The 16,904-nt window shown below is 36.5% G+C and overlaps 1 protein-coding gene across 2 annotated transcripts in view; it reads right to left on the reverse strand.

The window, feature by feature from the left end:
- LOC106156752 (glycogen debranching enzyme) overlaps positions 1-16,904 on the reverse strand; it is a 32,133-nt gene that overhangs the window by 10,321 nt on the left and 4,908 nt on the right. The window contains exons 9-27 of one of the 2 annotated variants that reach the window (XM_013532157.3): positions 16,085-16,224; positions 15,753-15,940; positions 15,182-15,305; positions 14,726-14,889; positions 14,029-14,130; positions 13,140-13,292; positions 12,669-12,816; positions 12,307-12,342; positions 10,618-10,843; positions 10,106-10,353; positions 9,535-9,668; positions 8,808-8,941; positions 8,370-8,551; positions 7,877-7,979; positions 7,097-7,322; positions 6,742-6,853; positions 5,621-5,756; positions 5,275-5,387; positions 4,744-4,955 (exon numbers count right to left, since the gene is read on the reverse strand). In XM_013532157.3, the coding sequence (XP_013387611.2) occupies positions 4,744-4,955; positions 5,275-5,387; positions 5,621-5,756; positions 6,742-6,853; positions 7,097-7,322; positions 7,877-7,979; positions 8,370-8,551; positions 8,808-8,941; positions 9,535-9,668; positions 10,106-10,353; positions 10,618-10,843; positions 12,307-12,342; positions 12,669-12,816; positions 13,140-13,292; positions 14,029-14,130; positions 14,726-14,889; positions 15,182-15,305; positions 15,753-15,940; positions 16,085-16,224 (2,881 nt within the window). The remainder of the gene's footprint in view (positions 1-4,743; positions 4,956-5,274; positions 5,388-5,620; positions 5,757-6,741; positions 6,854-7,096; positions 7,323-7,876; positions 7,980-8,369; positions 8,552-8,807; positions 8,942-9,534; positions 9,669-10,105; positions 10,354-10,617; positions 10,844-12,306; positions 12,343-12,668; positions 12,817-13,139; positions 13,293-14,028; positions 14,131-14,725; positions 14,890-15,181; positions 15,306-15,752; positions 15,941-16,084; positions 16,225-16,904) is intronic. The other variant, XM_013532159.3, reaches the window with a different exon arrangement.

Below are 16,904 nucleotides of genomic sequence, written 5' to 3' on the forward strand. Positions count from 1 at the left end.
CAGCAAAGCTGTCAAATGTACAGACAAAGAACAGAAAATAAAGATGCAAATAAGTGAAAAATTAAATTTTCACAAAAAACTGTTAAATTGCCAGAAAAATTTACCAAACAGACTGCGTTGCCTATTGAAGCTGTATGTTAGACCCATGTTTCTTTCCTGTAAGTTTGAGAACAGTAAGTGACATGATTTCCCTTAAATGGTCATCATAGGAGCAGTGCCCAAAATAGGGATTTCTTCAAATTCTGATGCAACATTACATAATGTTTAACAGCATAATGACAATCAAATGTTATTAATAAAATATTAGTAACATGGACATTCAGAAAATGTGACAAGCAAAAGTCTTCAAGATCATGGAACTTTAAAGTCACACCTTGAAAATGCCAATATGTGAAAAATTAAATTTTCACAAAAAACTGTTTAACTGAAAAAAAAAAAAAAAAAAAAAAAAAAAAAAACCAAACAGACTGCATTGCCTACTGAAGCTGTATTTTAGTCCCATGTTTCTATCCTGTAAGTTTGAAAACAGTAAGTGACATGATTTTCCTTAAATGGTCATCATGGAAGCAGTGCCCAAAATGGGAGTTTCTTCAAATTTTGATGCAATATTACATAATGTTTAACAGCTTAATGACCATCAATTTTTAATTATAAAATATTTGTATCACAGATATTCAGAAAATGTGACTAGCAAAGGTCTTCAGGCCCATGGAACTTCAAAGTCACGCCTTGATAATGCCAAAATGTAAACAAGACAACACTGTTCTGAAATGGGTTTATTTCCATTTTTAACACTTTTTTAACATAAAACAAAATACACATTTTACTGCCATTTTTATATGTCCAACTAAGAAAATTGATGAGATGGGAAAAGTATCAATAGAACAGTGTTAAATGTCCAATTTCCTCCATTCTGAGATTCTGAACATAGTGGATGATTGAATCTGACAAACTGCAATGATATGAGTTTATTTCCATTTTTGACACTTTATTACACAATACATGATAACAAGTTTACCATGTTTTTTACATAATCAACTAACAATGTTGTAAAGATGCAGGAAATATCAAACAAACACTTTTAGGCATCTTATTAGTTAAATAATGAGACTGTTAACATGCCTAAGAATTGAATCTGAGGAAATGTGAAAAAACAGTATAACTTCTTAAGTAATGGCCCGATTATGCTTATTTTCGAACTCAACCTGCGTTTTAGTAAGATTGACCACTCCTGTGAGTATATTTACAATTGGCCAATCCGTTTTTTCTTATATTGTGTTATCAGTGTTGCATTTATATTGAAAATAATGAAAAAACAGCATAAACTAGAGGATCAGAGAGGCGATACCGCCTCCAAATATTGTACCACCAGCTGGAGCAAGCGCATTCGTATAGACCCCCACATACACAAAATAAGGGACACAGCCAAAAGTTTTGTGCTTGACAAGCTGTAAAAATGCAATCAACAAGAATTTTTAAACTATTGCAAAAAATATATATGGTGCAATCAAATTTAAATTCTTCGTAAGGTAGGTCAAGGGTCAATTTCAAGGTCACAGTAAATTGCCAGTATATGACTTGAATCCAGTTTTGGAGATAAAAGGGAAGCAAAATTTGCAAAATTCAGTTCATGGTGAAAAGTAGGTCAAAGGTCAATTTCAAGGTCACATTTAGATTGCCAGTATATGACTTTCTATTCAAGTTCAATAGTAACTATGGACCTATCTCTGCCAGTTTTGGAGATAAAAGGGAAGCAAAATTTGCAAAGTTCAGTTTATGGTGAAAAGTAGGACAAAGGTCAATTTTAATGTCACATTTATCATGCCAGTATATGACTTCCTATTCAAGTTCAATAGTAACTACGGACCTATCTCAGCCAGTTTTGGAGATAAAAGGAAAGCAAAATTTGCAAAATTCAGTTCATGGTGTAAAGTAGGTCAAAGGTCAATTTTAAGGTCACATTTAGATTCCCAGTATATGACTTCCTTTTCAAGTTCAATAGTAACTATGGACCTATCTCAGCCAGTTTTGGAGATAAAAGGGAAGCAAAATTTGCAAAATTCAGTTCATGGTGTAAAGTAGGTCAAAGGTCAATTTTAAGGTCACATTTAGATTGCCAGTATATGACTTCCTTTTCAAGTTCAATAGTAACTATGGACCTATCTCTGCCAGTTTTGGAGATAAAAGGGAAGAAAAATTTGCAAAGTTCAGTTCATGGTGAAAAGTAGGTCAAAGGTCAATTTCAAGGTCACATTTAGATTGCCAGTATATGACTTCCCATTCAAGTTCAATAGTAACTATGGACCTATCTCTGCCAGTTTTGGAGATATAAGGGACTAGATGTTATAATTTTGGAGTTACCATAATGTGCCTTAAATTTCGTACAGAAAAAATTAATTAAAATAAAGAAAATGTCATTTTGGTCAAAATTCTTGAAATAGGAGGTGCTCTGAAGTTTCAGAAGTTCAAATTTGATGAAATAATGTCATTTTTGAACACAAGTTGTCTGCTTTGCCAAGCCTTATGTTTTATTTTTCCAGAGTTCAAAATTTATTATCCATTACCGTACTGCACATTTTGCTTTTACCACCAATATGTACTTTTTGATACAGCGTAACTCGAAAACCGTATGGAATACAAAAAAACCGAGACCACCTCCAGTGTTGGGCTTTACATGCTCTACAAAATGCAAAAAAGAATGGGTCTCTAGCATTAACGGTTCCCGAATTAGAGACAGTTTTCAGTTTCGGTATCTTATGGCCGCTACTCCCGTGAAAATGCACCGATTGACCCCAAATTCATGGAGATGAAAGATGACCTGAAGGGTAACACTTTCCAATAATATTATTGGTTAAGTCTGTGTGGTGTCTGAATAACAGGGCAAAAAAAATTTTTTTCGTAAAAAATTTCATTTTTTTGAAAATTTTGGCCCATTTGACCTTGAAGTAGAGGTCAAAGGTCAAATCCAAGGATATATTTGAAATCTACACATATGACTTTTGGAAAGCCGTCTATAGAAATTTTTCCCATAACTCCTTCCGTAGGGTAGATAATTAGCATTTAATTTTGCCATTTTTAGACAAGGGTGCATTGCAATGAGTGCCACACCCAGACCCCAATACCGACAAAGCCCAAATTTTACGTGGAACGAGTTGAGATTATAGGTGACCTAAATCCATGAGATGGGTACGGGGGCCCTTACCGTCTAGGAGGAGAAGCGGTAACGGTAGCCGTCCGGCGGAGCCGGCGGAGCCAACGGAGCCGGCGGAACGATCCGGACGGGACCGAAACCATGTGTACCGCCAGCGCTAACGCTGGTGGTACAATTACCTAAAAGTGACCCGATCATGCTGATTTTCGAACTTGACCTGCGTATTATGAAAATTCATCAGTTCTGTAAGTTTCAAGTCAAAAAGTAAAATGGTTTTCCACTTATCGTGTTATCGGTGCTGCATATATGCTGAAAAAAGTGAAAAAACAGCATAAATTCCCTAAAAGTGACCCGATCATGCTGATTTTCGAACTCCACCTGCGTATTATGAATATTCATCAGTTCTGTAAGTTTCAAGTCAAAAGGTAAAATGGTTTTCCACTTATCGTGTTATCGGTGCTGCATATATGCTGAAAAAAGTGAAAAAACAGCATAAATTCCCTAAAAGTGACCCGATCATGCTGATTTTCGAACTCCACCTGCGTATTATGAATATTCATCAGTTCTGTAAGTTTCAAGTCAAAAGGTAAAATGGTTTTCCACTTATCGTGTTATCGGTGCTGCATACATGCTGAAAAAAGTGAAAAAACAGCATAAATTCCATAAAAGTAACCCGATCATGCTGATTTTCGAACTTGACCTGCGTATTATGAATATTCATCAGTTCTGTAAGTTTCAAGTCAAAAGGTAAAATGGTTTTCCACTTATCGTGTTATCGGTGCTGCATATATGCTGAAAAAAGTGAAAAAACAGCATAAATTCCCTAAAAATGACCCGATCATGCTGATTTTCGAACTTGACCTGCGTATTATGAATATTCATCAGTTCTGCAAGTTTCAAGTCAAAAGGTAAAATGGTTTTCCACTTATCGTGTTATCGGTAAAAGTGCACGGCGACGGCGACGACGGCGACGACAGACGCAGATGATGGCTATATGTACAGACACATCTGTGTCTGTACATAAAAAGGCTTCTTCACATAATCATTGCAAAACTAAGGTTCAAAAGGAAATATGCATAAATTGGAGACTAAAGTAAATTTCTTCAATTTGAAAAGAAAAAGTCACCCACAAACTAAGATTTTCATACTTAACCCCCCCAAAAAAACTAATATTCATTAATAAATAATATATAAAAATTAAAACAAATGAATGGAATTAAAAAACCAATAAAAAAGCTACAAAAGCCCACACAATGCTAAATTATTTTAAATTCTACCACAGTAATTAGCCATTAACAAAACATGATCACCACTACAAAATGAAGTAAGTTAACCCTTACACCCCATTCTCATAGATTAGATCGACCTACATTGGATCGACCTAACTCCCTGGGGGTTCACGCTAAATAGCTGTCAGCCGGGCGGACATGAAAGTTAATTATCCCTTTCTGCTTGTAGTAGGCGGGGACGGACACTTAAGGCGGATTATCTGACAGTAATCTAGTGAGACTCCCCGCTGTGATAGATCAATCTAAAAGTTGTGAGAACAGAGCCTTAAACTGAATATTTCCATAGAGTTCTACACTACATACCACCACCATGGCCACACAGAAGTTGGGTCTCAGCTGGTAGTCAGCCCACTCCTGGCTGGCACCATGGGAGTCCTTGTACATGCCTCGTTTGTTCACCAGGGAGGGGCGTGGTTCGTACTCTGGGACAGGACTGGTGTGGATCCAGAAATATCTCTCAAAACTAGCCTGGATTTTCTTGTCCCAGTCCTTGAAGGTAATGGTCACTTCCTGAGCTGATGTGAGAGAAATGTTTCTTCCATTATTCCCTTTTTTATACTTTATAAAACTGGACAGTAGAGTGGACAAAGTTTATATACTATGAACTGGTATAAAAGATACAAAATCTATGAATCCAGACTCATATTTGGAAAAGTTACAAGTAAAATTTGATATAAACTGACTCTTTCAAGTAGATAATGAGTCTGATTTCTTCTATTTAATAGTTCTTTAAATGTTAAAATTAAGTATTGTTAACCAATCAAAAAAATTACATGCAAAGCAGCCTGCATCAACACCATGTAAAACAATTCCAACTGTATGTAGTATTCTTACATTTTGTCTTTGCTTTCACTCCACTGTAAGGATAAGCTCCCTCTTCATTCATCCTTATCAACCACCTTAACACCGACTTACTGAGACCAATAAGTTCAACAGCTGAGCCATCTCTGTGAAAAAGAAATAATAATAATAAATCTAAAGTATACAAATAGAATAGTGCACAGCAAGAAGTTTAAATTATCTGCTTTTAAAAATATACAGCAACCAAACCTAGGGTTGTTTTGATTTACAAAGTTCATTTTTATAGATTTCCCCCTAACACTTTTCCAGCATATCAATACAAACATTTAAAAATATTAAAAACATAAATAAATAAAACTAAATTAATATTTGTTTTCACCTTGGAGTGGCAGGTTTTCCTTTATTCCCTGCCCGGTTTGAGCTGCCCATCTTGTCCATCCAGGTGCCACAGTTGTGGACATTACCTCCAGATATGAACCCTGTCTGCATGTCCACACTGGCCTGGACAGTGAAACCTGACCACAAAGGTTAAAGCTATAATATCCTGGGGCCGGTTTCACAAAGCAGTAGTTAGTTAGAACAACTAACTACTGAACTACCTCGCTAACGAGCAAACTTAGCGATTTTCGAGGGGTGTTTCACGAAGCAGTAGTTAATCGCTAAGGTCAGTCGTAAAGTTCGGTCGCTAGTTCTCTCGTTACTCACCGTAGTCTCGAAACCGTCTGCCGTAAGTGGAACTCTTGCGTAAAAGTGTCACGAAAGCACTAACTCTCCAATTTTTGGTGGCTGGAAATGCATAAGAATGTCTGCTTTGAGGTCGTCGTAAAGGATCTCCACCACCTTTTTGCCGCTCTTTTTGTCACAGCTAGGCGCAACCTCTCGTAAATTGCATCATTGTGTGTATATTCTAATAGATTCTGCCTTTAATGAAAACGTCGTAGTCTACGTTGCCATCTGGAGGTACGGTTAGCAAGAAAGGTAGCCGCCATATTGGATACAAAGACAAACGACAGACAACGGTAACTAAGCCACCTTTTTATTTCACTCATTACGCATGCGTACGATGAAACTCTAGAGTTAGCAACTGGTCTGACCAGTCGTTAAATATCCAAGGTAACAACGAGACAATAACAAGCGAGAGAACTAGCGATTGCTTCGTGAAACGGCACTCATAACTAGCGATAGGCTAACTACCGATCGCTAACTAACTACTGCTTTGTGAAACCGGCCCCAGATTTTAAAATATCCCAGAAGTCATATTTTCTATGTCTGCATATTCTACACAGCTACATAGTTTCCCCAACACAGACTGTGAAAACAATTTAAGTACCTGGTGTTGATATTTCCTTCTGAAATGTGCATGGAGACAAGGCTATGTAAGTCACTGTCCAGTTTCATTAGATCTACACTGTTTAATTAAAAATGGTACAACACATCAAATCCAAGTGCATGGACAATATATATATATATTTGGTGTAAATAAAAAGAGAGATATCCAACCTGCATCTGTCATATCCATGTCAAGCTTTGGTCCAGCATTTCTTTCCTTAAATGATATTCCATCAATATGTTTTTGTAGAGCCTCTTGAATGACATCATACAATGGACAATTCTGTAAAAAGATAAACATATACTATGAAGGCTAATTAGCTCCTCAATTTATATCTCATGGCAAATATTTACACAGAAGAGTATTTTTCTGGTCCCAATGTTAGTTTTGACTTTAAAGAGGGTGCAGACAAGTCACTGTAATTTTGAAAAACAAACAAAAAAACTTGTGACCCAACAAAAAATTTGTGTACAGATAATTGAAAACATCTCCTTAAAAATGTATTGCATTGCATATGATACTTACATGTGCTCCAGACTTCTGAGGTTCAGAGTCATCAGTAGGGTACATCCTGGACACAAACTCCTGCAGAAGTAAGCTCCCGTCTGGCACCATCTTGGTGTAGTCTTTAATAGACTGCATCCACCACCACACCGCATCACGGCAGTTGTAGCGGGCATGAGTCCCATCTCCTAGCAGATTAGGGATCAAGCCATGACGCATGCAAGATCCATAAGCAAGAATAAGGTTTCTGAAAATGAAGAAAATAATCTTATTACATGATGTAAAAATATGGGCAGTTTCGATATGCATGCCCCCCTATTTCCAATAGCACATTAAGTTTTATTACTTTTCAATACCAGTACTTAAATACTGTCCCTGTGCGAAATGCCAATATAAATAAAGCCAGGCCAGTCAAATTTTGTCAACTTGTCTAGTTACTGGTCTGTGTTTCCACGTTAAGCCAATAGATTTTTAGACCCTAATGGCTCAAAGGGCCAGAAACCCAAAATATTTTAGGGACAGAATGCACTACTGTACTGGCAAGAAAAGCTCTGTCACTAAAGCTAAAAAGGTACAATTATGGAGACAAAGAAACTATCATGACATACAAAGAAGAAAAAAACTTACGTATTTACAAAAACACATACAGAGTTGATAACTACACTATGCTACACTATATATCACTACACAACAACATCACACACCAAAATACACTATACTAGGCCTCTTGCATAAATGACAATATCTATAAAGAAATTCAGACAAAAAAATGTATATATAAAAATCAGTACAGACTCTCACCTGGCCACATCATGGCGCCCAGGTATAAGGAGAAGTCCTCTCAGTGCAATGAAGGTATCTCTGCCCCAGTTTCTCCATATACCACTGGAAAAGTGAGGAAGACCTGCAATAATAAAGTGGAAAAAATTAAATCAAAATTGTGGTTTGAATTATAAATATGAGAACTTTGCTTGCAAACTATTAGGAATTTCCATGATACAGGTCTTGACAACCTAATTACATGAATTCTCCAATATGATGAAAAATCCAGTATGAAATTCATATGCACATTTGAAAAATCCACAAAACAGATTGTGCCTCTGACAGGGACAAATTATCATGGTAGAAGTACTCAGAATTTCACAGTTAGACAACCGGTTGAAAAAAATCCAATAAAACAACATTATATAAGAACTCATTCATTTGTTTGAAAGTCAAAACATAGAGTTGTTGGATTAAATCAAAGAATCACCTTGATACTAAAATTAAAATACTTCGTTGCTATCTATATCACCTGCAGACAGAGTATCATGGCAGACCTCCTCCTTGTCTTCCCCATCATCAGTCTGTGCATTCTGCACGCTGGTTGTGGTACCTGGGGAGTAATCTGGTAGCCTGGCTGTCTTCACATAACCACACATCTGCACAGAGCCCAGGGAGAGGGCCTTCACAAATGTGGACCCCGTCTTGATGAAACTACACAGAGATAACAATAAGGCTATAGGAGAGTATGTTTTTCATGCCATGGTTATATCTTTCAAAATTGTGGAGTAACTGTTCAAAGACAAGTGAATCCTAATGATAAAGAGAAGCTCTCTCTAATTTTCCATCAATAAGGATATGCAATTTTAAAGAAACAAATAGATGAGAAAATACATTAAATCTTCCTTTAAAGCCCTTATTTCATCATTCACTACATGTAAACAGACTTCAAGTCAAAGTGAAAGTTTACGTTGACATTTGACACCAGGCTGCATCATGGATTATGGAGGAAGTCTGAGTGAGGATGGCATCAAAGTAGCTAGGGATCAGATAGCGAGGGAGCTTGCTTAATTGTTCAAACACAGCTTCAAACCATTCACCGAGCTGAAATAAAAATGACAATTATAAGCACTTAATACTATGCAAATCAAAATTATCAGTAGTTTATTATGCTGTTTGAGTTTTAGGGATTTGACTCTTCAAATAGCGCAATATTATTTTATTCATCATTTTCCTTTCGAAGCAGATAATACCATCATGTTAGCACATTTTACTGTTTTACAAATCATAAATTGTAAAAGTAATTTTCAATAATATTATTACAAATAATATATAACAATCAAAAATATTTGGTACATAAGAAACTGCATCCCTTAGTACATCTCCATTGTTAATATACTGAATCTGTCTAAGAGCACATTCAGTACAGCAGACTAACAGCTCCGCGGATCAAATATGCCAACCCACTATAACTAAAAAGCTTGCTGCTTAATTTCCAATTAGACACTGAATAGATTCCCAGCAGCATTCAAGTGGGTCAGCCATATTTCATCTGCTGACTAGTTAGTACGCCATTCTGAATACGCTCTAACTACCCTGAGTTTCAGAAGTCACGGAGAATTGCCTCTATTATCCACAGACCTATGCTATACCAGAAATGAGATCTCACAAGCTACATGAATATTCTATGACCATACCTGTTGAGTACTGGGCTGTGCCTTGAGCCTGGCAGCTATGTAGCCAGGCAACCAGTCTCCGTCTCTAAGATTACAGCACAGAGGATGGCCCAGATCATTGCTTAAACTGATAGGACCCATCACACTCATCACACCTGAAACAATGAAGGGAATCCTATGTAAAATATGTTCATTTAACAAATTCATTCAGCTGTTTAAAATCTCAATTAAATCATTAATATAAACCATTGACAAAAGCCAAGCCTGTATTAAGCATTTTCAAAGGGGCGTGTGTGGGTTACTTTGTTGAAAAAGTGGACGTCTTTTACCGCCTTAGTTCACCAACTTTGGAAATGGCATACAACCTAGATCAAATTTTGATTCAGAGTGAACCTTTTCTGCCTAAAGGGTGGTTTGGTCCCGCCCCCCCCCTCCCCCTCCCCAATTGCCTATGGGCCTGAAGGTTGTCACTGAAAATAACAACTAGAAAAAAAAATACTTTTCATATCATACCTAATAATATTCTAGACCCAGAGCTGACATATATTTATCACATTAAATTACAGCGCAGCTATCACTTCATATTTCTTACCCTGTAATCCACAGTACACCAGGCTGCCATATCTGGGCACATTATAGGCGCCAAACCCCTTCCCATCATCCCTTTCTTCGTTATCGCAGCGGTATAGCACCCTGTTCAGGTCAGACAGTGTTAACTTGGAGACAATAGAGTGGAAAGGACTGGTCTCACTGAACTGGCCGTCTTTGATGGGGGGCAGCTGTGAGAAGGTGGTTGCAATGGAGGTGAGGGCTGCTGTGGAGACCGGATCTAGTGCAATCCTGGAATGGAAAGAAAAGAAAAGAACTAGATCATGACTTAAAGTCAAATTAAAAGAAGCTTTCAATATATTTATTTACCCCTAGTACACCATATATGGATACTGTAAGGCTCAACATGTTATCAGCCTAATTACTTAGTCTGTACCAGTGTCTTAAAGAAGACTGATTCAGTTCACGTAAACATGAGCATGCACACACATCACAAACAGATACAACCACCATCTACATGTACCTATCCACATACATAATAAGATTCTCACATACCTGAATGCTATAACACTTCCAGGGGGGAAATGGTGGAAATGGACCACATTTATGTGGCTGTTCTCCGTGTGTTCTATGTGAACCATCTGGCTCTGATCTGGGGAAACGTCCTCTCGGATGTGGCAGTGGAAATCCGGGAGACCATTGATAAACTGTGGGTCCTTCTTGTGAGCGTGGTGCCCTCTATGCTGCAGGTGAGACTCCAGGACCACAGTCTCTATTACACCTGTGAAAATAAATTTGCTTTGTTGTTTTTGATTTCGATTTTAGAGATTTTGACATAAAAATATCCCATATATGATTTCATATGATATTTATCATCAATTGATGAACCCTACCCTGAGTGTCAGAGCAATGTAAAAGCTAACTAGCTTAAATATACCTTGTGATGGAGTCGCTTTTACTAGCTCTGACGAACAGCGACAATCTGAGGGCGTTCTTCTTCAAAATTTTGCCTGGGGCGCTTCCATATTTGGAAGTCACACGTCACAGCTGTGTCCGCCTGGATCCATATTTGGAAGTCATAAGTCTCGTACGTCACAGGTTTGGCCGCCTGGAGCTGCCTTTCCCGCCTGGCGCTGATGTTATCTCATGCAGACGAGACAAGAAGCAAAGTGCCTGACGAAGTTTGAATTGAAAATATCTTGCAGTCGAAGGTCAGTGCCACAATAGAAGCAACATTCTGCTTTAAAAACTGATTTTGGTGTAGCCATTGCGCAGCCCTTATAGTGGTATCGGGCATACAGTGTAGCTGTCAAATTTGGCACACGGCAAGCATGGGTATTGCGCACGTGTACATCTCAGGACTAAATGTTCTTTGATAAGCAAAAAATACAAAAACATTGGATATATCTTTTCTGTTCGAAGAATATTGTTTATTTTTTCACTTTACATCTTAAATACAGCAAATAAAATTAAATAAAGCAGAATTAAATCTGCTTTACATTTCATTTTGGTCTTATGACATTCAACTGCAGATTCACTGCAGAGCCGTTCTATTTGATTGACGCGAGCCTAACATGGCCGCTGTGCACTAGAGCCTGGTATTGCGACATGGGTTATATATGAAATCAAGATCGAGCTGGCAAAATCGGAATCTAGAACCTAGGGTAATGAACCCCAACCCCAAAAGACTATCAATTAAGAAAGCAACACAGAAAATAACTGTCACACAAGTTCAGAGCCTTTTGTTAGACTTTGGCATAAATCCTGCAAATTTCATAAGCTTAAAATGTTTACATTGAATTTTTTCCCTTTTGAAATCAAATTTTATTTAATGATTAGTTCAAACACAAGTGCAAACTAATATCTTTTCATATGCCACCACTAGTCAAAATACTGATATAAAGTTATTTTTAAGCAATTTTTTATAAAGAGAAAACCAAGCAATCCCCAGGATGGAAAATGTAATGAAAAGTCCTTTACATCTCTTAGAGTTATAATTTTTAATTTCATAATAGTAGAGTCCAACTTTTATTTGAATTTGTTTTTTTTTAATAAATTTGAATATTCTTCTATCAAAGATACATTTGTATACACATTACAGGGCTGATACTGCATTATAATAATGGAATATCACACTGAACCAAAAGCAATTTAATGTTATTTTTGGGTATAATAATGAGTAAACATTCAGGTGGACTCATGCATGAAAGGCTGGTGGGGCAGGCCACTCACAAACCATGTTACCTAAATGTCCCTCTAAAACAATTGTCTCAATTCTACCTATAAAATAAAAAGAAAAATTCCACTGTTTCATAACTCATTATTTCTACACAATAGCACCAGGTCAAATATTAGGTTGTTTTAGAAAGCTAAAAGGCATTTTTCCAATCAAATTTCATCATGGCAAATGCCAATGATAGAAAGTGGATCAATAAAATGTTTATGGTTTGTTTAGTCATAGCCATTGTTTCTGTTTTGCAGCTGGGCCTGTATATTCTTGGATCCGAGTGCTAGATGGCTAAAAAGATTTTGGCATTGACAGCTACCTGCAAAGGAAAGTATTAATTAACCAACATGTAATGTGTAGGGGATATTAAATAACCCACCTGCAATGTGTAGAGGAGGTACATAACCAGTGTCTAGACTGTGAGGATGTTTGAAGGCTGTCCTGGCCACTAACACCACAGACATGTGATTGTGTGGGTTATGTCTGGTCACAGCCACAGTGTCATAGTCTCTCTGGTCTACAAATACCTGCAGCAAGAAATGGAACATTTCAATGAAAATAACATCTGTTATTGACTACCCTGTGCTTCAGTTTTTTTACCTTTAAATCTCTATATGTGGAAAAGTAAGGAAAATGAAGAAGTGGTTCTATTTCTGACCTTCAACTCTAAGCTTTTATGAACTTAAATGATATATCTCATATATATTACTATTCATACATATATAAATTAGATTAATTCAGCTTTAGCATCACATTATAACTGATATGCTCTGATGTTATAAGAGATTTTAAATAACATATGGAATGCACACAGAACAGAACACAGGACAGAGAATGGAATGGTACATACTTGGTTAAACCCTTTCTTTCCTAGTTCAAAGTGCAGCCTGTTGAGAGCTCTTTTTCCTGCAACAATTCCATTGCACATATTGATGGTAGCGTGGCACACATGGGTCTGGTCTGTCCAAGAAGCATATGGCCGACCTTCCTCTACTACATGAATCTGTGATGAGATGATCAATGAAAGTAGCATGTCATCACATCAAGTCAAAATATATGTATGTACTGAGTATTTCAAATTTTTTAAACACCTCGATTTTTCTAATATCTTCCTTTTCCAACAATCATTTTTTAGACACAAAAATAGTTTATGATATCAAGCAACCAATTTTTCCCAAATGAAGGAACATAGCAAACTCCCTTTTTTTTTTTTTTTTTGGGGGGGGGGGGGGGGGAATAGATCATTAATTTATGTTGTTCAAATTTATTGAATTAACACCATGAGTAACAACTGCCACATATATTAACAATACTGTGTTATTCACTTTAATGTGGTATGCCCCTACCCTCTATTATAGACACATTTTCCACAAAACCAAATAACCGTCAATTTATCTAAAGACATATCTGCGAATATCTTGTGTAAAATAAATCTGCAGCCCTGGTAGAGGGTAGTATGCCCCTTTAGCATATCAGTATTTGTTTACTATGCTGCACAAATGTAATATAGTGAATTAAAAATTTTGAACAGTTATATGTCTGTTAATGTCATTTATTACTGCTTTTTTCTTTATGATGTTTACACCATGCTATGATGATATTAAGTATCAACTGTCGCTAACAATACTTTTTATTTAACTCATTTGCAAAATGGACTCATAGAAATTGTGGGAACTGAGTCTTGTGCAATCTTATTGAAAGCAACTACAAGTTATTATATTTCAACATCCATAACTTACATGGTGAGGCACCAGTTCATCATATCCCCTATTACTTCCAGTGGCACAGCATGCCATGGACACCAGAGCTGCTGTGGGCAGCATATCATACACTGAACGTCTCTACAATATACAACATATCAAATAAAATTAAAACATATTAAAATAATAGACAGAGAGACAGACAGACAGACACACACGTACAACATAAGCATGTATTTCATCAAGATATATTGTTTTGTTACACGTGTGTCACCCTACTATATTACCTGAGGCTCTTGTGGAGACATCATTTGTCATATTACATATAACTGCTGAATTACCTGCACTGGTGACATATCACCATGTGTCACACAACATATTACTGTGCCACATTACCTGTACTGGGGACATATCATGTGTCATATTACATATTACTGTGCCACATAGCCTGTACTGGGGACATATCATGTGTCACATAACATATTACTGTGCCACATAGCCTGTACTGGGGACATATCATCATGTATGTATCATGTTACATATTACTATGCCATATTACCTGTACTGGGGACATATCATCATGTATGTATCATGTTACATATTACTATGCCATATTACCTGTACTGGGGACATATCATCATGTATGTATCATGTTACATATTACTATGCCATATTACCTGTACTGGGGACATATCATCATGTATGTATCATGTTACATATTACTATGCCATATTACCTGCACTGGAGACATATTATCGTGTGTGAGATCATAGAAGAGGGCATGTGCCACAGCAGGCACTAAAGGTCTGACTGCAGGCTTCATGAAAGCCCCCACTGGTTCTCCTCCATAACGATACACCAGGCGGCCTTCCTCGTGGGAGTCCCATGCACTCTGTGCCTCTGAAAGAAAATTGAAACCTTGACAAATCATGTCAGACCTCCATTTCTTTAACTTCCTCAAAATATTTAATTTAAATTGGATTTATTTTTTTCCTTTTTTTTTTTTTTTTGAAGTGAAGATGTTTTCTGTATGGTGTTTGTCTAAGCTCTTTAATCATTCAATTTAGTCTGGGAGATTAGCACTGGCCCCATGCAGAATGCCAGTTGAATTGAAGCCCCACCTGTAAATTTTGTAAATGCGTTTAAGTTCTCTCCACTTTTGTGTAAATAACTTCAATTATACCAGTCTTACCTCTGATGAGAGAGTTAATGCCCAGGTGATTCATGAAGATATTATCTGTATGTTCACTCCTTGTGAACAACTCTGCCACCACATAAAGATCAGGACGAATCTTCCTGGCAGCATCCAACATATACTGAAAAAAATGAATAAGACATTTATAAACTAACATGTGAAAGTAATGATTGTATTAAAGCAATTAAAACTTTTAGGTACTTGAAAATCTTGAGACATTCTGAACCATTAATACATGGCACTATGATTTATGGATCAGAAAGTTAATCTCCTTCTTAATCTTCTGATATTTTCTGATTTTTCAAATGTTTTTTTTCATGCATGGTCAGATACATAACCCAACCGGCAGGCCATGAATTTTTTCTAACTCGTCTAAAAATGTTCCCTTTATCTGACTTCTACATGTATCTCTACATAATTGGATTCTCTCCAATACGAACAAGTTTGCCACGAAACCATCTGGTTTAAATACTTGAAAGATTTAACTCTGAAAGCTATATGGTAATTGTCTAGTTTACACAAGTGAAATGTTTCTTTTAGTTTTTGAATGTATATTGACAATACTAACTTCTGCTACATGGAGTGGTGTGCTATGACAATTGTCTAGTCTAACAGCGTGGAAGATTTCTACAGTCTGAACTGTGTACTGGCGCATATGATCCCACAGAAATGGACAGTCCTCATATTTTTCTCCATATCTTAACTTGACACTGTCTCCCCACACTATGAGCTCTCTTCTTAGGTATACATTAGATCCTGTAACAAAATGCAAAATGCAGTGTTTTTTAAGTATTCAGAATGGTTATCAAAATATATCTTTAACAATTTAACAAATTCAGGAAACAGGACACAAAAATGTAATAAAATTTAAATGAAAAAATACTAATCAAAAGCCTTTACCTGGCTCAGCAAAGTTCCTGAGAGGATCATCACCCATAACCCAGCCATTGTGTGCAAACATCACATTTGCCTTGTCAGTGTGCATCAGCTGTTCTTCCTTCTCTAGGGTGAATTCTGGTCCAGGGGGAGGCAAGAAGTAACTGAAACATCAAAGAATAACAATCAGTGCACATTACCGTCACAAAAAGCAAGGTGGTAATGATCTTTTTTTAACTGCCAGTTTGCGCAAGATATCTTTCCATCTTTTGTTAATTTTTTTTACATTATGAATGGTGAAGAGTATGTTTTAATGTGTACATTTAGTTCCCCATCTCTTGTATGAATTCTGAATAAAAAAGGGACAAAACTGCTAATAAGTCTGTCAGAGTAAATCTACTGACATAATAACTTTCAAGTGGATCAAGTGAGGTAGGTATATGATAAAGGTATCTTATTTTTAATAGAATGATAAGTTAATGACATATAAACTGTTTTTTAGTTTAAATTTTCCATTTTTGATTGAAATTGGTCAATTTTCCTCATAAAAATTAACACTAAAAATTTAAAATATAGGATAGGGTAAACTTAGGAGACAAAGGGCAAACTGCAGACATTTCCTTGAAAAAATTTGTTGGACATATAAAGGACTAATGCATAATGTATTTCTGTAGTAATAACTGTCATTTTCATTAACTGCAATGTTTTTCAATCAGTGTCTCGAGTACCATACAGTACTGTGCACTCTTATCTGATTCTGAGATACACGTGATAATAAAAGTTGTATGTCTTGAGGTCAACCATAAATCTACGTAGTCATGATCTTCAAAACCACAGACGTGAA

This window comes from Lingula anatina, chromosome 1 (assembly GCF_051362555.1).
Source record: "Lingula anatina isolate TDL-2025a chromosome 1, LinAna3.0, whole genome shotgun sequence".
NCBI lineage: Eukaryota > Metazoa > Brachiopoda > Lingulata > Lingulida > Lingulidae > Lingula > Lingula anatina.